General features: G+C 32.4%; 1 protein-coding gene across 2 annotated transcripts in view; it reads right to left on the reverse strand.

The window, feature by feature from the left end:
• Window positions 1–212: 212 nt before the first annotated feature.
• Window positions 213–26,420, reverse strand: part of LOC145258246 (la-related protein 7-like) — a 53,532-nt gene continuing 27,324 nt past the window's right edge. For both annotated transcript variants that reach the window (XM_080116221.1, XM_080116220.1), the window contains exons 8-13: window positions 19,173–20,073; window positions 14,404–14,501; window positions 11,281–11,384; window positions 9,032–9,176; window positions 6,924–7,018; window positions 213–318 (exon numbers count right to left, since the gene is read on the reverse strand). In XM_080116221.1, the coding sequence (XP_079972347.1) occupies window positions 259–318; window positions 6,924–7,018; window positions 9,032–9,176; window positions 11,281–11,384; window positions 14,404–14,501; window positions 19,173–20,073 (1,403 nt within the window). In that variant the 3' untranslated portion in view covers window positions 213–258. The remainder of the gene's footprint in view (window positions 319–6,923; window positions 7,019–9,031; window positions 9,177–11,280; window positions 11,385–14,403; window positions 14,502–19,172; window positions 20,074–26,420) is intronic.

The following is a 26,420-nucleotide window of genomic DNA, read 5'->3' on the forward strand; positions in this document are numbered from 1 at the left end:
TATATAAAACAATTTTAGAAAAAAAAAAAAACATTCTAAAAAAGAAGCATTTCAAAATATTTTTTATATAAACTTTTAAAATTAAACTGAAATTACTCAAACATTAATCAGAAGAGATATAAACAGGTATGACTTCCACTACACAGAAAGCAGAATTAAAAATGACATAAGGTTTAACTTCACAAAAAAAATAAATAAATAAATAAAATGGATTTGAGAAATTACAAATTTTTTATTTCAAGACAAAATGGTTTTGAATCATTCATCAAAATATACTTTTGTGTTTTCTGTGTTGAGTTTTTCAATTTTTTCCATCAGCTGAAAAATAAAAATGAAGAGAAAATTTAGATAATTAAAACAAAGACAAAATTATAAAAAAAAAAAACAATAAAAAATAAAAATATAATTTCATGAATTAAGAACAAAATTTTAATTTGAATATACCACCTCAGCAGATAAGTTACACATGTATGCTATCAACACTTTTGTGCTTAAAGAGCATAAAATTAATTGTTGCATCTTCTTCAGCAGTTATTTTATTTTATTTTATTTTTTTTTTTTTTATTACATTTTCACCCCAAACAAGGCAAATTGCCACTTTGGTGTAGGGGGCTACTATCAGGGGCAACAACTACTGAGGTACTATGTAGGGATTTGGGCAGCAAGGTGTCGGTTCATGTTACACTTGAACTTCTGCATGTCAGTACTGTTGGGGAAGCAGGGACCTGGAATGGAATTCCAGAGTCTAGCGGTTCTGGGGAAGAAACTATTGGAGTAAAAAGATCTTTTACATCTAGGGATCTCTACAGTGTAGGGGTGGGATTTAGCAGCCTGTCGGGTTTGTCGAGGGTGCACACGTCGTGGGGGCACAAGTGATTGCAGTTCGTCAGAGCATTCACCATTAAAATACTTGTAGAAAAGGCAGAGGGATGCAACATTTTGTCGATGGGACAGAGGCTGAAGCTTAGATGCCAGTTCAGGGCCTATCAGGTTTGCGACTCTCTTTTGAACCTTGTCAAGGAGCGAGAGACTAGTAGCAGATGCACCAGCCCAGATATGGCAGCAATACTCCATACATGGGCGAATGGTGGCCTTATAGAGGTACAGGATACTTTCGGGTGTTAGTAGTTTTCTAGCACGGTAGAGAGAGCCCACGTTCTTGCAGCAGCCCTGGCAATGCCTTCAATGTAATTGTTCCAACTCATGTTTCCTGTGAACGTTAGGCCAAGGAGTTTGAAAGATGGACTCTCAGATAAAGAGTCGTTGGCCATTGCTATGGGTGGTAGAGAGGGTTTCTTGTAATTATTGAATGAAACTAGTTTAGTCTTGGCAGCATTGAACGCGACCAACCACTTTTGTCCCCATTCCACTACAGATTGGAGGTCTTCCTCTAGTGTTTCTGCCATTTCTTTAGAAATGTGTTCATTCGTCTTCCTGTCGTGCCTGCCATAGAGTGTAGTGTCATCAGCATATATACCCATCTCAGAGGCAATGTTGTCGGGGAGGTCATTTATGAATATCAGGAACAATAGAGATCCAAGGATAGAACCCTGGGGCACCCCCGCATTTATATCATATTGTTTAGATGTACGACCGTCGAGGACAACCTGGATTTTTCTCTTATCTTATACATGGTTTTCAAAATGCCATCTATTTTAAAATTATTTTTCAAGATTTCTGGAGTTCTCAAACTTTGTTCTTCAAAAGATCACTTTAATTAATCAATAGTTTATGTTTAACACTTCGTCAATGATTACATAAGAAAATTTTTAGTGTGCTGTGGAAGTCATTCACGGTTCGATCGTGTTCACAACATCAAATATGGTCCAATGCTACAATGATCACATGCATTCTGACTGGTTGCTTTGTAAATTTCTCATATGTTTAGACTTGGGTAATTGATTGGTCTGGTCAGAAACAAGAAAAACCTGCCATGAGAAATAGTAGATATTTATTGGATCACAACTGAGTCATCGTTTTAATGTTTGTTTTACATGCTGGCATGTGTTGGACAGTTTCTAGAAACTGACTTCCAAAATAATATATCCCTGCTTAGGTCTTTATTACTCTTTCTTTTAAGCTCATTCTTAGCATACCTTTCTCCCGAACACCATCACACTGCATATACATCCTTGATAAACTATTCCCTTAGTCAACAGTGGTAATGCTTTACTGGCAGACTTTCTCATGAATTGAACTACAACCAAAAGAAACGTTGTTATGAAGTGTAATCTTCCCTTTTGCACAACAAGAATGACACGTTTTTCGACCTGGTTGTAACTTGCGATGAAAAGTGGGTTTTTTACAACAACCGGCAATGCTCAGTTCAGTGGTTAGATGCTGATGAAACTCTACAACACTTCCTGAAACTAGTGTTGCACCAAAAGGTGGTCATGCTGACTGTTTGGTGGTTTGCGACTGGTCTCATCCATCAGTTTTTTTGAATGCAGGCGAAACCATTACAGCAGAAAAGTACTGTGAACAAATGGATGAAATGCATCAGAAACTTTGACAACAACACCCAGCATTAGTCAACAGAAAAGGACCAATTCTCCTCCATGACAATACCCGATCGCACTTTCCTAAATTGACCCTGCAGAAGTTGAATGAATTGGACTACTCTTATTCCATCCACTCCTAATTTTTGCAATTACACTATTCCTTTTTGTGCTCCAATGGTATCACCTCTTGAAAAATATTTGAGTAAAAATATTATGTACAAAGTTTTTTTTTCTTTTTGTACTTCTGTTCTTTGGATGAAGTTGTATTGAAGAAATTTTCTTCTTTATCTTTATATCTATTTTCAATCCATCACCGACTTCTGTTTCTCTAAAGAACCCCTAACAAGCTAGTTCTTTTATTGAGAACTTTTCCTTGAGGCGATTATTCTGATAGGTTCACAGATCACTTGGTCAATCAATGAAAGTCTTTGTTTCACACATGTAAGAGAAGCCTCCAGTAAAATAGGTAAATATATCATGTTGACAAGAAAGTTCTTGCAGTTTAAACTTTTAAATTCAGATGGACATATCTTAGCTCCAACAAAAATTTACTGATCGAAATAAGCACCATCAGAATCAACACTTTTGCTAACGCAAAACAAGTGTATTTCTGCCAGTAACGTAAAAATCTTGTGTTCTGATGGCAATGAAGTCACGGAGGTGTTTTTGGTATCACTTAGGTTTTTGAAGCATTTTTCATGCAGAAAGTTGTTGAAATGCTTGAAAAAGTGGTAGTTGTTAGGTGAGAGGTCTAGAGAGTATGGCAAATAAGGCAGAGTAGTCCAATTCATTCAACTTCTGCTGGGTCAATTTAGCAAAGTGCGATCGGGCATTGTCATGGAGGAGAATTGGACCTTTTCTGTTGACTAATGCTGGGTATTGTTGTCAAAGTTTCTGATGCATTTCATCCATTTGTTCACAGTACTTTTCTGCTGTAATGGTTTCGCCTGCATTCAAAAAAATATAATGGATGAGACCAGTTGCAAACCACCAAACAGTCAGCATGACCACCTTTTGGTGCAACACTAGTTTCAGGAAGTGTTGTAGAGTTTCATCAGCATCTAACCACTGAACTGAGCATCGTCGGTTGTTGTAAAAAATCCACTTTTCATCACAAGTTACAACCAGGTCGAAAAACGGGTCATTCTTGTTGTGCAAAAGGGAAGATTACACTTCATAGCAACGTTTCTTTTAGTTGTAGTTCAATTCATGAGGCGTTCATTTATCAAGATTTTTGTTTTTTCAATCTCTCTTAAGTGGTTGGAAATCATTGTATACATTACATCTAATTCAGAAGCAAGTTCTTAAACAGTTGTGCGTGGATTGGCTCCGACTAATTGATCGTTGTCAGCATCTTATAGCTAACCATTACATTCATCATCTTCAAGGCTCTCATCGCTCCAACGAAATTTCTTAAACCACCATGGGGACCGAGCGATGCCAAGTGACCTTGCTAGTCAACACGAATTCAGAGGAATTCGCATGGCTGAATTCTAATGATGATGATGATGATGGTTTGATGTTGTTTTAAACAGAAATGTCTATGAGATTTTGTCAGAAAGAGAAAAAACAAATAATTGTTTTTATCTCATTGTTGTTATATATCTGTTAACAACGAAAAGGTTGTTTTTAAAACCTCTGTTGAGCGATATGAAGAGACCCAGATATCTTAGCTGACAGCTTGGGGTGGGGGTCGGGGGTGAGGGTCGCCGCCGAGCATTGTTCGACCGGGGTGACTAATCACCCCTAATTTGATAAGTAGAAACACCTCAGTGCAAATGGGGGTTAAAAATTGGGTAGAGATAAGTTCAAGAGGAGGAGTAGAAATTTATAGGATAAAAAAAAGAGAGGGAGAGGAAAAGAAAGAATAACTCCAAAAAGGCAGAGGGAGGAATTACTGATTTGATAAAAACGAGACACTTGGCTAATCGGGGTCTTCTTTTCGCTCTGGCAGCTGATCCCTTCTCGTGGACTGACGGTAGATGAAGAACGGAGAACTTGGTAAAGGAAAGAAAACTGCCAGCCCCCTAAGTTGCATGACTAGGCCAGTGTGTAACTATTATTTGTAAAGTCGAAGACAATAATCAATTCTATGTTAAGGAAAACCAATTAAGTTTTGACTTTCTTTTCTTTAATTGGAAACGCTGTTGTGAATGCAATATATTTTTCCAATAGCCCAGGTGACGTTTGGAAGCTGATTTGAAAGCGGAACCGGAGAGCGACTGATGACGACGAAGACGAATTCGACCACTAGACGAAAACACGGGTGACGCCACAGGTATCGGCTACAGGTGCATCTCAACCTCGAGCTTATGCACCTGAGCTGCTCTGTAGGGGTTACAATTATTCTGTGTGTTCAAGTAAAGGTTCCCGGGTCCAAACGCTTTGCTGATATCACAAGCTGTTTCAGCAGCTTTTTGGCCTAGCTTTAATTGAAATAAGAAAATTGTGCAGAATTTGCTTTTTTTCTATCTTGTATTCAATGTTCTGAAAAGAAGACATAATTGTTTTAAAATGAATGTAATTTAAACAATTAGAGCAAAAACGCTCTTTAAAATGAGATATAAAATAAAGGTATTATAACAAAATCTTATTTGAAATCAAAATTAAAAATTCCGCAAGAACTTTCTCGTCAACCTAATATTATCAGACATTGGACAAGGGTACTCAGTAATCTTTTAAATCATAAATCATGCATGTACTATTTTTGTTAAGAATTTGGTATGACTCAACTGAGGATTGAATCCTGGTTTCTCAATCTATGAGTGAATACTTGTGTAATTTATTGTGGATGCGCATATGCAAATGTATGTGAAAGGATGTCATTGGTAGGAAAAAATAAAGACTTTAAAAACGAGATCATGTTAGACACGTGAATAACATTCGCGATCACATGTGAGGTGTGAATGACGCTAGAGAAGATGATTACGTGAGAGAGGTCACAGTGATAACGAGAGAATGAGGAAATAAATGTTGCTGTACAAACTAAAAAGTGAGTTGAAGTTCTTTCCTATTCTTGGTCTTCTTTGTGACAGAATATACTCGTTGGTCCTTGAACAACATAACACTTGTACCATTATGCCACATGGATTAGGTAAAGTAGTTACATATAATGTAACAAAATAAATAATGTATAAAAAAAATTAGAATTAGTAAATTTACATGTTAGTTAAATGGAATTTTCTAATTAGAATTCAAGTAAAGCTATGTGTCCCGGCAGTGATGTCACAGGAAGCAGATGGCCATACATGGTTAATGAGGAGGGAGAAAGTCTTTCTCTTTCGATGGAACAATTAAAGAGAACAGTCAGGCTTTTGGAGAGCAGCTGCTTCTTTTATTCATATACATCTATGCTATAAAGAGAGAATAAAACCCTAAAAAAATTTATAAAACCCAATTGCACTTGTGAATTTTTTAGATGAGGATTGATAATTTGTATTATTTGGACTCATGCATTCATCTTGAGTGTTATTTTCACAACATTTCCGTTGATGTAACCTCCAACCTGCTTCAGGTGTATCTTGTCAAACTCCGAAATCTGCAGAAAATTTTGAATGGAATGTTTTATTTAATTCATGGGGGTAGCCTGCTCTTATTCCATCAGCCATGACTGGGTAGAAGTGCTAAGTAATTCGCAATTGTATTTTGAGTGCAGTGAACACTTAACATTCAACCTCCAAAGGAATGTAACTTACAAATGAATTTTACAAAGTATGTTATCCGCTATGCCATCTTTGGTTAGATTAAATAAAGGATTCTATTTGAAATTCGTGGAGATTCCAGAGTTTGACAGAAACGTTTCAGAGTTTGACAGAAATGTTTCACAGTTTGACAAAATACACCAGAAGATGGTTGAAATGTTTTGAAAAATAACATTCAAGATGAGAACAGCAGTCTGGAAACTCTAAAGAATATGGAACCACATTTCATTACTCAATGTTTCTTTAATAACGTTTATGAAGAAGAAAAATAAAGAATTTACACAATGACAGAAAGAAGAAAAGATGAAAAGTTTGTCATATCACTGCAGTAACGTTTGTTTAGGCCTCTTGGTTCCTTGGAGAACATAGGGACGCAACAACGCTCCTCCAACGGACTCAGTTCTGGCTGGTCCTCTTCAGCTTGGCCCATGTCATTCTGACAGCCCTGGTCTCAGCCTCAATGCTTCTTTTCCATGTCTGATCACCACAGTAATATGACCAACTTATTCTGCCAATGAATCAAACACACTGTGAGGTTCGAGGAACATTCCATTACACTATAATCTATTTTTATAATTAGGATTTTTTTTGTTTATGAATGTTATCACATTTCTTTATATGCTTTCTATTTTTAATATTATATCCCAATTCCCATGAATGTTTGTGTGTTGATCAGAATTGCAGAGAAATGCATGATCAAATAAAAAAAAAAAAACGTTACCTTTGAAGTGCCTCGCTTCTTTAAACGATGTTTCGAGTTCATTTTCATATCTCTGTCAGCTTTTAATTTCTCCCAGTACCATTTTTCTTCTTCACCTGAAAGTAAATAAGTTTCAGAAAATGTTTTTAAAATAAATTAAAAAAAATAAAAATTGAACAATTTAAAAAAGAAAATTGAAAGAAAAAAAAATTTATTTGTTTAAGTTAACAAAAAAATAAACTGAAGGAAAAAAAATGAGAAATTGAAAAAATTGGAAGGAAAAACATTATTTTCAATTTTTAGCACTTACGTTGACATAGGTGATTATCTAGGCGGAAAACTAGCTTTTACTAAGCAAAAATAAGCAAATTTTGCAGAAGATAATTTGGGACGCTAAAATAATCCATTGAACATTAAAACAATTTTAAATAAAAAAAGACCTTGTCTCCACAAGAGACTAATCCCAGAAATTGTCAAGGTAGTTTACAAAAAGGAAAAGTGTTTAAAAAATTCACTAAAGAATAAACTGAAAAATAAATCAGCAATCATAATTTCAATAATAACAAAAATGAATACGCGCAAAATACACCTGAATAATGATTTCCATAAGAGTTGTTAGTCCTGCAAATTCCCAAAAGAGTTTACAAAAAGGAAACAAATTAATTCACAATCTAAAAATGAAAAATAATAATACACAAATACTATACCCGAACAATTAATCAATCGAAAAAGAAAACAAGTTAATTAACAAACTAAGAATGAAACAATATTAAATAACAAAATAATTAAACTTGTTAACGTACACAAAACCAAAAGTAAATAAACAATGGGCTTGACCTTTACTCCTGATCTGAAATGGAACACATACATCAAATCCGTTGCCAAGGTTGCTGGAAAAATGGTAGGATCCTTCTACCACTCCAGTAGATATTTCACTCCTGATGCAATTCTCTACCTATATAAAAGCCAGGTACGGCCAATGATGGAGTACTGTTGCCACATCTGGGCAGAATCTACTAGAAGCAGCTTATCCTGCCTTGACAGAGTTCAAAATAGACTTTGTAGCTTAGTGGGGGATGCCCTTTTCTCTTCCCTGCAACCTCTTTCCCACAGAAGAGACATTGCAAGCCTGTCTCTGCTTTATCGTTATTTTGATGGCAAATGCTCGTCTGAGCTTCAATCTATGGCCCCCCTCACCAAACTTTCACAAAAAACACTTGTCTAGCCAAAACCACTATCAATAATTTCCCACACTCTTTATCTGTGCCTAAACTTAAACGTAGATTCCATGAACAAAGCTTCTTTCTTAGAACTGCATGTCTGTGGAACTTTCTTCTATTTGCCTGCTTTCCAGCTGACTACAATTTGAATGTCTTCAAGTCCACGTAAACAAGTTCTTGATGAACCGCCCCCCCCCTCCAAGCAAATCCAATTTACAAAATTTCCACTACTTATGATTACAACGTAATAATCCCATTGACTAACGGATACTCATTAACCCTTATCCTCGAGTGGCCTCAAGGTCTTGATAAGTGGTGACTCCTTTGTAAAGAAAAAAAAACAATGTTAAATCTACAAAAATGAAATAAACTTGTTAATGAAAAAAAATCATACCACATATTGATCCCTGATCGCAAGAATTTGTGGAGATCATTGTTTATGTATTCATTTTTGTTATTTAAGTTCCTAATAATTAGAATTGCTAATTTATTTTCAGTTTAATCTTTAGTGAATTTTTCAAACTTTTTCCTTTTTGTAAACTGACTCTGTAATTTTCAGGACTATGCTCTAGTAAAGACAAGGTCATTTTTTTTTTTTTTTTACTTAAAATCGTTTTATTGTTCGATGGATTATTTTAGCAGCCCAAATTGTCTCTAGCAAAATATACTTATTTTTGCTTAGTTAATGCCCGCTGGATAATCGTTTATGTCAACATAAGCACCCAATTTTTTTTCTTCTTCTTTAAATTAGAAAATAAATATTTAAAGGAAAAAATATAAAAAGAAAAATATTTTGAGAAAAATTCTTTTATAATTATTTAAATCCAAATTGACTGAATCATATGCCATGTACACTGCTCCCAAATAATAAAATAAAAATAATAGTGAGAGAGAGAAAGAAAGACTTACCTTGTAAGAGAGAAAACTTGTAATGAGGAAAAATAGAATCACAAATTGTGCGTGCACTTTCCTGATCCTTACATCGAACATAAGCTTGCATATCAACTTCTTTCAGATCAATGTAGGCAATTTTGGCAATTGGATTGAGTTTCTCCTGGAATTAAATTAAATAAAAATAAAATTCAACTTTCACGAAAAAATTCTCTTTAAGTTACATCAAAAGAAATAATTTTTTTTAATTGTTAAAAGTCTACACCGTTCATTTATATTAGATATACCAAACTAGACTACTTATCCTGTAAAAATGGATAAAGAGTAAAATTTTCATAAAATTTAACTTACAACATTTTGGCTATTTTTGGGGTTATATCTATAGAATTAGCATGTAAATAAAATTTATTCTTTTCTCTTTCTAATTATCTTTTTTACTTGTACAATAATAATTTTTATTTGCAGGTTGAATTATGTAACAATTTTAATTTCTATCCTTAGGTAGCCCATTGGCCTTTATAAGCAGCGATTAAAACTAAAAAAACAATTTGTATTTAGTTATCTTTTTCCTTTAACTTCTGTTTAGTTAGACATCATTGAAGATTGACTACAACTTGATGATGTCAGACCAAAGAATATGCTATTTCAAACTTGATTATGACAGATCAAAGAATATGCTATTTTAAACATGATCACAACAGATTCAAAAATCATTTGACGACTTAACCATAATGGCAAAATTAACATTTTCAGTTTTTAGGGTGAATTGACTAAAGATGTAAAAGAAAAGCAAGACAAGACCAAGAGGGGAAAAACAGGAAAAGAGAAAGAAAGATAAAGTGAGAGAGAAGAAAGGGAACAAAAAATAAAATCCAGCTAAATAGCGACAAAAATATAAGGAGGTAAGGCTTTAGTAATTTGGCAGAAATCAGCCTTTTCTTATTAAATAAAATGATGTCAGCTAAAAAGCAGAGAACTTAATAGGAAGAGGCTTAAATGATTTCTGGATAAAAAAGAAAAGCAGAATTTTGCTAAAAAGTGGGAAATCCACATCTTTGCCTACAAATGAATGCAGTTTCAAAAGTTTTACACTCACCTTTAATTCTATCACGCGTAATAACAAATGAATCAGGAGAGACAATTGTTTGTTGCTAAGCCAATTTCAGTTGTGTATTAGAAAATACTCCTGTTTCAACTTCTCACTTGATCACGGTATTTATTTCTCAGCCACAGTTAGAAATGTGACACAAGAGTCAGAAAGTGGGATTGAAAAGTCGGTCTCCCAGGAGAAATACTCTGACCTGCAAAAAGTACTTGAGCAGCCCCGTCGACATTCCTTACATGATTAGCTATAAAGCACATTTTTAAAGAGAGAAGGCAAAGCCTGAGAGGGTGAATCTCCTAGAACTGCACCGGACCTGCATTTCTCCACAATCAACAGAGAAAAGGTCATTACAAAAATAATCTAGACCAGTGTTTCTCAACTACTATGCTGCAGAACAATTACTGGAGTGCCACAAAGTTATAGATAGAAATTACAAGTTGTTATCGGTGAAAAACAGCTTTCATTTTGCCCGTAATCACTTGTATTAATAAATAATTACACATTATTACTTACATAATACTGATGTTTAAATATAACAATGAAATAAAATGGATAATTGTTTGTTTAAATTGTTAGATACTGTGAACTTAGCAATCTTGTTTATAATATTAACATGTTCTTTATAGGTATTTTTTATGTAATATTATATTAATATTATGTATTGAGAATTTAGATTTCAACCAGAAAAAATTGGATTATGGGAAAATACTGAATAACTGATGATTTATTCATATGAATAAAAAATTTTCCTTATATAATCTTTATTTTTTATTATTTCATTGCAAAAAGACTTTCAATAGAATATATTCATTTTTTTGTGATAGGTGTACTGCAAAAATTTAAAGAGCTCAATCATGTGCAGCCATATAAAAAAGGTTGGGAATCACTGGTCTAGATTGTTGATTGTGGTGCTGAGGTAAAAACTCCAGCAGCACAAATTATCTTTTAAAATAACTTATGGCAAGGGAGATAATACCTTCCATTAAACAGATTTTCTAGATGGATTCAATTATCCATATAACAATATATATATATATATATATATATATAACAAACGAAAAGACTATTGTAATCTTAAGCTTGACCGATTAACAAGCTTCACAGAGATGCTAGTATGCATCAACAAATAAGAAGAATTCAGTTTTACAAGTTTTAAGCTTACCTTTAATTCTTTCACGTTTAATAATAAATCAGATTTAACGTTGATGATTACATTTGGAATAAATTCATAATTCTCTCTCGTCTGATTCAGCTGAGGTTTTGGCTCTAAAAAAGCAAAGAGGATGAACTGACATCAAAACAAAATTAAAAAGAAAATAAATTAAAATTAAGAGATTAGTAAATCGTAAAGATTTTGAAAATTGAAACTATTAAAAAAATAATATAGGAAAATATAGAAATAAATTTTTTGAATGCTAAAATTAAAACTTTAAAAAAATATATAAATAAAAAATAATAAAACAAGAATGTAAGTTATGAGATTGCATACCTCCACATGACAATGTAAAGATTGTAAAAGGTCTTATCTATGAAGTATTCATAAAGTTATGCTATAAAAACGTTGATAACTCAAAACTATTTATTCAATCAGGCCGAGATTTTACATGGTGGTTACTGTTATCCAAGAAAATCAAATCCATACTTCACATTTGAGAAAATCAGAAGTTAAAATTCTGTCCAAATTTTGATTGTGAACAAACTTGTCAAGATTAGACGAAAGAATTCATTGGCTACAATACGAGACAAGCAACTAGACTTTACGATTAACAGAACTGAAGTTATACATTATTTTCATTATTTTTTTATTGGAATCCTTTGATATGAGTAATTTGTGTATTTATTCTTTTCTTTTTTTGCAGACTGTTAAAATAAAAAAAATAAAAAATACACAAATTATTCATCTCAAAGGATTCTATTGAAAAATAATATATAATACCATTTTGTACAGACCCGACAATGAAAGAGCAGACAAGAACGAAAACTTGGGATTTATAAGGCCAAAAAATCCAACCATGATCGTCCTTCGGGGCTCGTGACGCAGTGAATAGAGAGGCATTATCTGTACAGTTCCAGGTGAGTATTGTTTGAAGATAGTGGTTTCAATCCTACTCAAAGCAGGCCAGGGGATAAGTTGGTCAAAAACATGGTGAGACAACAACTATGGAAGTACTGGGGATACAGTTACAAAACTCAGTATTCCTATTCCATCATGGTAAATCACCTGAAGAAGGCCAAAGTTGGCTGAAATGTGGTAAAACAACAACTACAAAAATGAGGATAACAATCCGCTAAAAAAAAGAAAAAAAAAAAAGGAAGAACTGAAGTTATTGTCAAAAATATAATTTGCACCTTTTCTGTTACTTTGACCATTAATTAATATATTCTAAAATATATTCAGTTCAAAGTTAGAGTGTGATCGATATTCTGAACATGTTTGGTGACGATTGGTCAAGCAATGGGGGTACTGGGTTGTACTAGTGTTAGGAGGATTCATCGGAATCAGAATTGGGAATCGAAATAAAAAGATCAGAACTTTTTGAGATATCGAAATCGGAAAAATTTTAGCCTAATTTTAAATTATAAAACAATTCTTTTATTCGTATTCTTTTATTTTTTTGTTAAAAACTTAAATTTCTAAATCATAAATAAAAAATTATAACTCATAATAATGCACTTATGTAAAAATGGTACCAGAAAATAACCCAGTGAATATGGCATAGATAAAAATGTCACAAGTGAAAAATTAAGATGAAAATGTCACAATGAGTTTATTAAAATTTTAGCAGCAATAAATGAGAGGAAAACATTAAAATGTTTGTCAAACTAAATAAAAATTTATAAATCACATTTAAAAATTTATAAATCATAAATAAAAATTTATAAATCACATTTAAAAGTAGATGAGAATTCTCCACTAAATTCCTCCTCCTCAAACAATAAAATTCTACGTTTTAGGTGACGATGCGATTTTAAAATCGCAATAATTGTATCAGAATCAGGAATTTAGAACAGACTCAGAAACTGTATTGGAATCGAGAAAAATATCATTAGGCTGTAGAGACCCAAATATAATGACAAACCAATAAACTAGACTGAAAAGATAACCTTGAAAGAGCTAAAAAATTGAAACAAATTAAATTTTTAAGATCTAAATTGTTTTTATTAAATTAATGTCATTTTGCTCTAATGTAATATTTTGTGATTTGCAAAAACAAAGAGAAAAAGAAAACAAATGTTTTTTTTTTGTTTTTTTTACCATGGAGGCAGCAGAATAAATGAATAAGAATGATTAAAATTTAAAAAGAAGACAGGCAGAAAAAATGAAAAGTTTTAAATTATAATTTTAACATTCTATGAAGTGTATTATTTGAATTATTCAGACTACTATTCTCATCTTGAGTGTTATTTTCACAATGTTTCAGCCAATGTAACTTCCAATCTTAACTTTCTTCAGACGCATCTTGTTGAATTCAGGAATCTATACAGAATTTCAAACTGAACCCTTTATTTAATCTTTGGTGGTAGATTGTTTTCATCCTGTCAGCCATGATCAGGTAGAAATCTTAAACAATTTTATTCTTAAACTAATATATAAAAGGCTATATGTCTGCCTCTCTGTCTCCATATTTTCAAATTCTATCTCTTCCAAAAATAAAAGTTGCAGAGCAACGTTAGGGGCCTCAAATGATTGGATTTTTTATAGACTGTTATGGGTTTTTAGCCAGTTAAAATAGTTTTTTTAAGGAGTCAAAATTGAAAAAAAATTGTTATACATTTTGTACATTAATCTTAGTTTATTTTTTGATCAGTTCATATGCATGTCATGTTGGTACAGTGGTAACGTCACCAGTTTTAAATGATACAGTTTTGCTATTTTAATTCTAGCTGATGGCAGCCAAATACTTTTTTTTACTTTTGAAATCATGACTATATAATAATATACACGAAATCTGGACAAATTAAAATATCATATTTAAGCGTATTTTACAACTGGGCGACCCCCCCTCCCCCACTAGTACCACCTATAGCGAGGATTGAACTCTCAACCTCAAGAAAACTGTCACTCAGCGCTGATCAATGCAACTTAACACCTTTAGCCGTTGTGCCACATATTTACGCGGACATGTGGCAAAATATAAAAATAACATCCAAGATGAGAACAATAATCCAAATTATCAATCCTCATCTCAAAACTTATTTCACTTTCTCAGCCATCATTCATAAAGAATGACACATACACTTATTCTCAATATTTCCTACACATATAACAGTTTGAAAGACTTACCAAAAACTTTGTTTTTTTCATGCAACATTTTCTTCAATGTTGCCATGTTAGACCTCTGTGTATTCAAGTAATCAGTCTTGTACTGGAGCCATTCGTTTCTGGTTTAAAAGAAAAAAAAAACGATAAGATCACAATACATTTTTTTAAGGTGGTATAATAAATGGGTTATAGTCAGCTAACATACTTCCTAACTTCCGGTGTAGCACTATGGAAGCACTCTGACAAGGAAAATCAGTTCCTTCATTTTTATTATTCTTCAGTATTTCTATTGAAGAAATTTATTGAAATAAAATATAAGAAAAGGACATTATTGACAAGTATACAATAAAAATTAACAAAATTTTGCAGATAAAAATAACAGTATTTATTTGCACTTTTATTAACAAAATTAAAAAAAAATGAAAGTTTATTTTATTTGAAATCTTATAAGAAATAATATGTTTATGAAATTATAGAGATAAAAGGTTTGCTTTTTTAATTTTAAAAATAAGTTTCTTTATTTTAAAGTTGAATTTATATAATAAATATATGTAAATGAAAGTATAAAAATATCTGAAAAACATAATAAAAAAAAGAAAAAAAAAGAAAGAAAAAAAGAAGAAAAAAAAGAAAGAAAAAAAAGAAAGAAAAAAGAAGAAAAAAAAGAAAGAAAAAAAGAAGAAAAAAAAGAGTACATGCACAGGGGAGATAAAGGCATGAGAGAAAAGAGCGAAGGAACTGATTTTACTTGTCACCGCTTCCGTAGTGTTATGCTGGAAATTAGCTGACTATAACCAATAAATGCTTTCTCTTTTTTTCCATTTCATATGGAAATTCCATGAAGCGTTCTACATCAACTTGTATAATTTACTTCCAATAATAATATTCATTTGGAAATAATAGTATTGATCATGACAGACATTAAGACAAAAATTACTTTTTATGTTTGTAAACATTAACTGTCATTGTTGACTAAATATATTAATAATAATCTCCATATATAATATTTTGATTGCAGAAATTCCCCTCAGGACCAAAGTACATAGATATGCAACAACAGATGACACATACAAATTTATTAGGTCTAGACTATTAGCCACTATCTTATGTAACTTTAGAACACTATTTTAGACATATTTAGTCGTTATAATAAAATCCTACATTTCGTCCTAAGAGCAACATCACAATCGCAACCATCTTTAGAGGAAGTAGTTCTTATTTTTCTTTCTAAATATCAAGTCCTACACGAATTCTGCATTTTTGACAGTTATGGGGTTTCACCCTTCGTAACTGGATCATAAACTCAGACATAACATAATCTTTCCCTTTTCCAATTTGACACTTGTACAGTTCAATCAAGACATTAAAAAATGAAAATATCAAAAAAAAGGTTATATTGTACGTATCTGTTTTGAACTGAAGATCTCAGAAAAAAAATTTCACTTAATTTGATTGAGTAGTTTTTTTTTTTTACGCGGAAAAACATGTTTTTATGACAGCATGTTGAAGGTAGACATCTTTGAATTTTTTTAATTTTTGTTTGGATTTTTAGGACACGCCATAGGGAAATAACTCAATTTAAAGCACCGACACTTCCTCCCCATCTTTAATTCTAGCTTTTCTTCCTAAAAATTGAACCTTTTGCTCAATATCATAAATTGTTTTGTCCCTGTAAAAAAATAAAAAACTACTTGATGAAATTAAGTAAAAATTTTTTTCAGAGCACTTCATTCCATAACGGATACATACAATTTAAACTTTTTTCGATATTTTCATTTTTAATGTCTTGTTTAAACTGTACAAGTACCTCCAATTCAAATACATACACATACATATACATATACACACACACACACAACTGACCATGTTGATCTGTCTGTGTGGGGAATGGTCTCTACTAAACCATTTAGTCAATTTTTGGTCTACAGACTTGAAACTTGATATATAGGAGATTTGAATCTGCGGAACAAATTTGATTTGTTTTTTTGCTGGTAAAAATAGCTGCTACAGGATCAAAATTAAAAAGAATTGCAACTTGGCAAGTATAAGTCGATTAAATGTGTTACTTCAATACATGCACAAATATACATTTATATCTTTGACAACGTTTTTTTTTTTTTTAATTTTTTGTATGCGAATGGATTTAGTTCAGACGGTAATGAATAGAGCTGGAGAGCTTTATGTTTTGCTTTCAATTCTTACTGATGACCCCCAAGTCATTTTTTTCTAAAACTTTTGAAATCACTACTATATATTGGGTACAATATAATAACCAATAAAATATTGGCTCTATAATAATAAATATGAGATCTGCATAAATTAAAATATTATATTTAAGCATATTTTATGCCCAGGCCATGCTGGTGGGGGCAAAACCATATATTGGGTACAATATAATAATCAATACATTATTGGCTCTATAGTAATAATTATGAAATCTGCATAAATTAAAACTCCATATTTAAATATATTTTACGACCAGACAATGTCAGGTGGCCTGCTAGTATATATATAAAAGTGGCCTTGTCTGTCTGCTTGTGTGAGGAACAGTCTCTACCAAACTACTTTGTCAAATTTTGGTCTACAGACTTGAAACTTGAGATATATATATATATATATATATAGGGAATTCAAACTTGTGGAACAAATTTGATTTTGTTTTTAGCCAGTAAAAATAGCTGCTAAGGGGTCAAAATTGATCAAAGTTAAACTTCACAGGCGTAAGTTGATTTAAAATGCTTCTCTATGCATGCACAAATATATATACATTTTTATGAAAGGAGTTGTGTTTGAAGGCTATGCCAATGCAGTTTGTGGGGAATACTCTGGACACGAGTTAGTGTAGAAAAGAATAATGACAATATGAGGAGGAATTTCAACAATTTCCAATTATATTATGTTTATATACCAACATAATGTGTCGTACAGGATGGTTGGTAGTGATATCCCGAATTTTTGAGAATAAAATTTCTTTATCAGAGGAGAAAAGAAACGCCTGAAACTGTTCAGCAAGGCTTTCCTTTGTCCGTTTTATTTTTTATTTATTTCTTTATATCGGTGCCAGAAGTCAGTCACACAGTCGAACTGTCAAATCAATTTTAAGGACAAGAGTTGTAATGAATATTAAATATTGTCAGCAATTATTATAGCTTTTTTTTTCTTTTTTTTTATACATATAAATGATAAGTTGTTGTGCGTTACACTTACAAGTGTGTACTTGATAGTGTTAATGCCTGCTGTGTTTATGCAGCATTTATATACATCTTGGAGAATGCAAATGTTCTAAGGGAGATAACTACGAGTTAGTAGATTGGTTTCCTTTGCATGACAATGTTTTGGTCAGTCAATTACAAATAACTAATAATCTCATCAGGTGACTTTGAAAGGTTTTGTCTTTGAATGGAGACGAAAAACAACTAAATTACTTAAATATTACAATTAAAAGAGAAAGCCATGTGTTTACAAATCATAGAATGAAAAATACAGGGAAATCTAAATGGGAAAGGTAAAAAGAAAGAGGAAAAATGACAGAAAAGGTAGAGAGAAGGTGAAACAGAAGGAAAAGAAAAAAGAATAATGTAAATGTAAAATGTTTTTCTGAATAAAAGTAAAAGCATATCTTGCTCTTTTTTATTGAGCACTATTAATAACCTCATTAAAATTATTAATAACCTCATTAAAATTATTAATAACCTCATTAAAATTATTAATAACCTCATTAAAATTATTGGTTTTCATCTTTGAATATCTTTAACCTGGAAAAATATAGAAATGTGTTTGAATTAATGTTTTCAAAACATGATGTAACATTAAAGCTATAAGTATTTTGTCAATGTAATGTTTTAAGATCTATGTATACGAAAATCTAAATAGCTCAGTTCATAGAACATCAAACTGAAGATCTCAAGGTTTCGGTTTTGATTTCTGGTCATGGCATCCACTTTATTTAAGAATTTATTTACTATTAATACAATATTTTCCATTTCTAAAAGATATTTGTTTTAAAACATTGTGACTGATGAACACATACAGAGAGAAAATGTTCCTTATATTATGAGTGGATGAGGAATTGGCTAGTCTCGATCAAACCAAATTTTATAAAACAATCCAAATTAACATACAAATAATAATTTTTACCATAACACTTATAAGCTCCAAAGTTAGAATTGCATCAAATTTTGCATAAAGAGCCCTTGCGATGCCAAATATAATAAAACTAAGAATACTAATTATGATTTTTAAATAAAACTTTAATAATCTTCTGCAGGTGTTAGATTAAACCTGTTCCTAAAGTGGTGTTGGTAGTGTATCTGTATAATTTCCATCTTTATTTTGCCTCTATTTTCTAGTGCTTATAAAAAAAAAATATTTGTGAAATTTTGCAGATAAAAATACGCCACTTAGATGAGGGAGTAAGTAACTATGATGAATATATATTTACATATTGTTTTTATTGATTAAAAAAAATTTGTTTCATACATGTGCCAAATACCTTTCATGTTTACTTAGGTATGGATTATCAAACAATAAAGTTACTTAGTTTTTAAATAAAACATTTATGTTTTATTTTATGTAAATTTCTTTAAATTTATAAAAATCGGGTATCCAGTTAAAAAAGAACATCCTTTAGAGTTATGTGAGATTTTAAGTTTGGTATTTAAATCATAAAAACTACTGCCTTAGTAATCTGCACTCTGCCTATTTCTTTTGTGTCAACCAATCACATATTTCTATTAAGGTTTTAATTTAAAAAAATATTTTTTAATATTATAAATTGATAAATTACTTACTTTGAAATTACTCTCAGGTGTGGAATTGGCTTTTTAGGTTTCCTGTGTTGGTGTCGTCGTTTTTTTAAATCTTTCTTTTTCCCCTCTTTTTCTGGGACATCATTATGGACTTTTTGATGTTTTGGTACATTTTCGAGATCACTGCTAACACCGTCAAGACTCTCTTTCTTGCGCTTACACTTGAGCCGTCTGCTTTCTGTTTCGGAATCAGCTTCTGCCTTGCAATCGAGGTCCGGCTTCTCTTCCTCGACAGCCTGAGCATTGGAGGGATCGTCAGTCTTTCCTGGTTCTTCCTTTGCTGGTTCCTTTTCCAAATCTACTTGCTCTCCAGTTTCAGGCTTAAACTCAGGCTCTGTCTTTGATTCTGGACTTGTCTTTGATTCTGGACTTGTCTTTGATTCAGGTTCAATCTTTGGATCAGTATCTTTAGCTGCCAATTCTGTATCAGTCAGTTTCGAACAACTGTATGCCCTACGTCTATACTTGCTCTTAGTGCTGGCTTCTGTGTCATGTAATTTACTGAAACTGTCAGATCTAGGCCGGGATTTATCTGATGCCTCATCTTCCTGGGATTTTGTCTCAGATGACTCAGATTGTTGGCGTTGTTTCCTCTTCTTTTTCTTCTTGCTGCTTCCACTGGAGATCTTGTCCTCATCTTCAGATTTGGCACTCTCAACTACAGACTCGTTCTGGTGTTCAGTCAATATTTTAGTACTGCCTTCCTCCAATGATGCTCCACCTAGAGAATCTAATCGGGACCTCTTGACAGCATGGGGATCTTTGACATCTTTACCGTCTGCACTGCAGCCGCTTATTTTTCTCTTCCGCCTCGGTCGGTGTGCCTTGCCTTTCTCGCTGTTAGATAAGTCACATTCTTTCGCGTCGTTTACATGAAGGCCAACTTTAAAATATAAGAAAGTTTAGAAAAGAGATAATGCATTAATGAAACCAATGGGAATTCCTTGATTAATTAAAGTGGAATCAAGTTTCAACATTATTTTTATGTACTACTAGATGTACCCATGACCCAACAGGTCATAACCACTATCACTATATATTCTATTTTGATTTCATTTGAAAATTTATAAACTTTTACCAACAAATATATGCTCTTTCCTGGAAGGATAGTATCATAATTAATGAATATATACTACCAAAAGGAGGAGGTAATGACTGAGAGATGGGTATCATGACGAACTAGTATATACACCACTACCCACCCTCTCAAAAAAGGAGGATTGTATTATGACAATAGAACAGATACTATATTACTTTACCACCCCCCACCCAAAAAAAAAAGAGAAGGTAATACTGTGAAGATGATATTATGAGGAATGGAAAGGAAGTAATGCCTGGGAGGAATGTATCATGACATATGAAAACATTTTACACTATCATCCAAAGAAAGAGGTAAAATCTGGAAGGATCCATACCTCCTTCAAACAGAGGTGGCAATGTCTGGGGAGAGGTATCATGATAACATATTCTACACTATCCCTCAAAAGAGGATGTAATGCCTGGTAAAATGATATAATAGCAGAATAGATACTCCATTACCCACAACAAAAAACAGTCATATTTGAGAGGGTCCCCTGAAAAGGAGAAGGTAATGCTTGCAAGTATGTTATCATAAAAACTGAACAGATACTATACTCCCTATATAAAAAATAAGATAAAAATATAATAAGAAGGTTTATAACAACAGAACAGATAATACATTACCCCCTCCCCAGAAGAGGATGCAATCCCTGGGTTGGTTGGTTGGTTGGTTGGTTGGTTGGTTGGTTGGTTTTGTTTTACGGCATATCAACCCTTTTTGGGTTATTTAATGCAGAATCCAAAGATTTTGAAGAAAAAATATTTTTAATAGAATATATTTGTTGTTTTCACGTCGGTTTCTATTTAACCCATAGTTGGAACCCTAACAGGTACTACCACTCCGGGTCAGAGTGGACCTGGGAGCAATGGTAATTAAAGGGTGGCTCCACACTCCACAAAGCCCACAAGTTGGGGCCTCACCACTGGATATAGTTTAAGGTCATATCCAGGACCCCGATTGAGGGACTTTTACCCTCTGCAGGGGGGCAGTCAGCGTATTCTAATGCCCCACCGACAGGGCCGCAATCCCTGGGAGTATTTCTTTCAACCTCTTAAAATAAAAAAGGATAATTTCTGGAAAGACAACTTTATGACAACAGAACAGATACTACACTATTCACCCCTATTAAAATATATCTTGATTAAATTAGGTTTTTCCATTCATTTAAAAATGTCTAGTCATAAAACATTTTTTATGGTACATTGACCTCTTGGCTATGAGCAAAGTGTAGTATCCATTAGGTCAACGTGAGACAGAGACAAAAGGTGTTTTACATGATCTTGGCCATTATGTGAAAACGCGTATGGATGTCACGTCTGGAAGCAAACCAAGAGTTGAATCTTTTGCTGATCAGGATCTGATCACGTTCTTCAAGCAGCAACTGAAGATCAAGATTGATAGAAAAAGATTTCTTTCCTTCTCATTAAAGTATGAATGTCTTTCCTGCCTGAGCATAGTGCATGCGTTTTCCGGCCCTGTCAGATCCCAGCCCTTCAGGTAAGTTTAGCCTGTTAGTGAGCCTAGTGAATGAATTACTCCTTTCTCCCGATAATAGAAATCCCACGAGATACCTATTCCCCACTTTCATTTTCTTGTTCTCAGCTTTCCCAAAATTGTATCTATCTTGGAAAAACACCAACCATTTTCCATTTTTTTTAGATTTTTTATTTTGGATCCCACTTAGATTCCACTCCCATTTAGAGATCAACTTGCTTGTTTTCGGTTCTGGACAAACCAGAAAACTGTAGGTAGACTATAATTTAGAAAAAGTTGGAATTCTCTTACTAACCAAATTATTTTATTATTTGTTCTATCCTCACTCCCCATTTTATTCTAGTGAAATCTTTGTAATTATATATATTTATGAAAAATAAAATTTCCAACAAACTTAGGGTTATCATAAGTAGGATGGCTACGATGTAAATGTGGTATTGTGATGACTAAGATGATTCTAGTGTGGGATTGACATTTCTATCATTATAGATCAAGGATGACCAAAAACACCCATTTTTTCACACTTTTGATGGCCTTGTGCCTAATTTAATGCAAAAGTCAATTTTAAAAATGTTTTTTGCAAATCAATAATTCAAAATATAAGAGCTGTTCTCAACATCCCAGTGAAATCAAACGTTTTACTAATGCTGTGAAATTTAAAATGAAAGTTATAATACCTGGGAGGATTCTTCTCACTCCCTTAAAAAAAAAAAGGAGATAATTCCTGGGATGGACGATTTTACTGACACTTCACACTTCCATATTATTTAAAATATATATATATATATATATATATATATATATATATATATATATATAATTTTGTTATTGTTTTTTATTAGTAATAATAGTAGCATGGGAACACTGTTATTGTTTTTCAAATTCAATTACCTGGGTTTTTGCTCTCTTGTATGCAAATGCATAAATTAAGTTGCCACTCTTTGATGGAAAACATTTTATATAATTGTAATTCCAGGTTAAGAATATTCAAAGATAAAAACCAATGCTGCCAAGACTAAACTTGTTTCATTCAATAATTACAAGAAACCTTCTCTACCACCAATAGCAATGGCCAATGACTCTTTATCTGAAAGTACATCTTTTAAACTCCTCGGCCTAACATCCACATTAAACATGAGTTGGAACAATTACATTGAGAACATTGCCAGGACCGCTGCAAAGAAGGTAGGTTCTCTCTACCGTGCTAAAAAGCTACTAATGCCCGAAAGTATCCTGTACCTTTATAAGGCCACCATTCGCCCATGTATGGAGTATTGTTGTCATATTTGCGCTGATGCATCTGCTACTAGTCTCTCACTCCTAGACAAGGTTCAAAAGAGAGTCGCCAACCTGATAGGTCCTGAGCTGTCATCTAAGCTTCAGCCTCTGTCCCATCGACGAAATGTAGCATCCCTCTGCCTGTTCTACAAGTACTTTAACGGTGAATGCTCCAACGAACTGCAAACACTCGTACCCCCTCAACGTAAATACCCCCGACAAACCCGACAAGCAGCTAAATCCCACCCCTTCACAGTAGAGATCCCTAGATGTAAGAGAGCCTTCTACTCCAGTAGTTTCTTCCTTCGAACCACTAGACTTTGGAATTCCCTTCCGGGTTCCTGCTTCCCCAACTGTACTGACATGCAGAAGTTCAAGTGTAATGTGAACCGACATCTTGCTGCTCGACTCCCCACATAATACTCCTGTAGATTATGTCATTCATAGTTGCCCCCTACATCAAAGTGGCAATGTGCCTTGTTTGGGGTGAAAATGTAATAAAAAAATTTTTTTTTAATTAATTTAATGAGACATATAATAATGCTCAATAATCAAGGCGTACCTCTATTTATATTCAAATAAAAATTACTTCATAATGTCACTATACAATAAAAATTATATTTCAGTTCAATTAGTTATTGTTATAACCAATTGACTCATCAAGTGACAGAAAAAAGTTCTTATTCTTTCAAAAAGTCATTCTCAAACGAAGACAAAAACACTAATCATACAAAACATTGAGGCTGAGAAAGTCATGTGTTTAAACTATAAAGAAGATAAAACAGAGAGAAGAAGAGAATGGGAGGGGAGTGGGTCAGAAGACGTCACCTACTTCAACTGGCCAATTTTGGCAAATTAATCGATTTTAAGAGAAGTGGGGGTGCAATTATATTTATCAGTTTTATTGTTAATCATTTGTTTATTTATTTTTCTCTTTGGTAAGACAGCATTAAATATTTAATATGCTATATTTTATTTGTATTTCAACCAACTTTAATTTTATTTTCTTTCATTAGTTGAAAAATCTGAATTTAAAGGCTAATTACATCTGTAGTGAACTACTACTATGATGCTGCTACGGTATGCTTCCCTTATTTCTCTCTTTCTCCCTACTCTTCTACTTTTCCCTTCCTTTCTTCTCTCAATGTCACCAGAGGTTTCAGCCAATCGGAATAGAGGACTGTCTCGAAGGGAGATACAAAGAAGAAATCTCTCTCAAACATGCGGAAACGATAGAAGCATCAACATGCGACGGACCAGTTTCCCTGGGTAAAGACTTATCAAAGAAATGTACCATCCTCTTTGTACCCCTATATCTTGGAAACCTTTATAAAACATCATCAATCCTAAAGTCTCGTCGCACTTAATTATAACCCGATGTTTTCTTTTCCACAACCGTTCCTTTTCAGCACTCTTGTTCTCTCTCTAATGTCGGAGGTGCTCCAAAAAAGGGGACCGACCGAAATGGTGACCCTTTTTCAAACGTCGTTAAAATCTATGGTAACCGCCATACATCTAAGGAGTATCAAAAGTCATAGAGATTTAAAAAATAAGAAAGATCCAAACCATAAAAACTATTATATCAAAGAGGAATTAATATTAATTTTAACCTTAATCAAAACTGTAGTGATGATAAATCTATTTGTTCAAGGTGACAGGAGGTTAATAATATGATATAATAAAATACCAATAATAATATAATAATGTTTTAAATAGTAAAAGTAAGTAAGATATATAAATGAATAGATAAATAATAAAGAAATAAGGGATAATAAAGAAAGAAAATAAAAAATAATATGAAAATAAAGATAAAATAAATATCAATAAAAATTTAAAATACAGAAATATAAAATGTATATAAGAAAAATTAAGTCATTAAAAAATAGATAAGTAATATATAAAAAGGGGAAAAATAGGAATAAAGTGTTGATTTCTATAGTAAAAACGATAAAGTGCTGCTATATAAACAGAGCATGAAATTAGCAACATACAAAGTTAATGTTAGAGATAAAAATAGAAATATTAACAGTAAGATAAAAGTAAAAAATAAAGTATAAGATAAAAAAGTATGGTAAATAAGATAAAAATAATAGAAATAAAAATAAAAAATAAATATGAAAAATAATATAAAATATTACATTGATTAAACATTAAAAAACATAAGAACTCATGGAACAGTAAAATACAAAATGAAATTATTTCATCTATATATTAATACGATAGCGTGTGTGTTCTTTTGTGTGTCACGCTTACATCTTTTTTCCCTGAGCAACTGCGTTTAATTGTTATGACTCATTTCTTCTAATAAATAATTTCACCAAGAATTCTTAAAAAGTTTTGGTTCTGGTTTCGATTATAACTAAAAAAAAATCAAGTTTTATATTATATATGTATATATCTTCATAAATTTTAGTTTCAGTTTCGATTAAAGCTTATGCATCCAAGTCATATGGATATATATTTCTTTTGACATCGCAACTTAAAAATATATAAGAATCAATAGAAAATTGATTCTATAATAATATATACGAAATATGTATGAATTAGAATATAATACTTAAGCGTATTTTACGACCGTGCTACGCCGGGCATCCCTGCTAGATTAGATAAATACTTTTGCAGTTTTAACAAAAGCACTACAATAAAAGTAGGACATCTTCATTTATGCTGAACTTCCATAGAATGCCAATCTCTATATATTACATATAAAAGAGTCCGCTGTGGAATGTTCACAGGTCCCCCTAGTAGAGTATTAAAACCATAAGCTAATAGAGTACCATAATATTGATTAAGGTAGTTAAGTGACAAGGAGCTGTAAAGAAGCCTGGTATATAAAAATTTAATATGGACAAGTTAAGTGGAGGTAATTATAAAAATATAGTGGTATTACTAATAGTAATATTAGCAATAGACACAATGGAAGTACAGATTAACAAAATGAAAAAGCAAACAAAAATAAAGAAAAATTGTTAACTTTTAAAATATAAAAAAGTGGCAGAGAAAACAAAGATGTGAAAACAGAAATATTAGCTTCACCTTACTTTAGCCCTGGACGGTTTTATGTAGGATATTCACAGGAAGGCTCCCTGCAATGTTTATATATATTTAACACCAGAAGGTACAACATCAAATATTGCCTATCCAAGAAATTTATATAAATAACAAAGCCAAGGCTCCATTCAATTAACATATTTGCTTACAAAAACTCATTTAACTTTAAATTTCATATTTATATGTACTTATTGACTGAATATATAGATTTGACTTGAACGAACACAAACAATTGCTAGGCATGAATAGCCAACCCCGTTATTGATCAACTTTTTTTTTTTAACAAAAATGATCGGAACTACTATTCCAGAATACATTCTTAACGA

Source organism: Euprymna scolopes, chromosome 33 (genome assembly GCF_053919585.1).
Source record: "Euprymna scolopes isolate OS-2025 chromosome 33, ASM5391958v1, whole genome shotgun sequence".
Classification (NCBI taxonomy): domain Eukaryota; kingdom Metazoa; phylum Mollusca; class Cephalopoda; order Sepiida; family Sepiolidae; genus Euprymna; species Euprymna scolopes.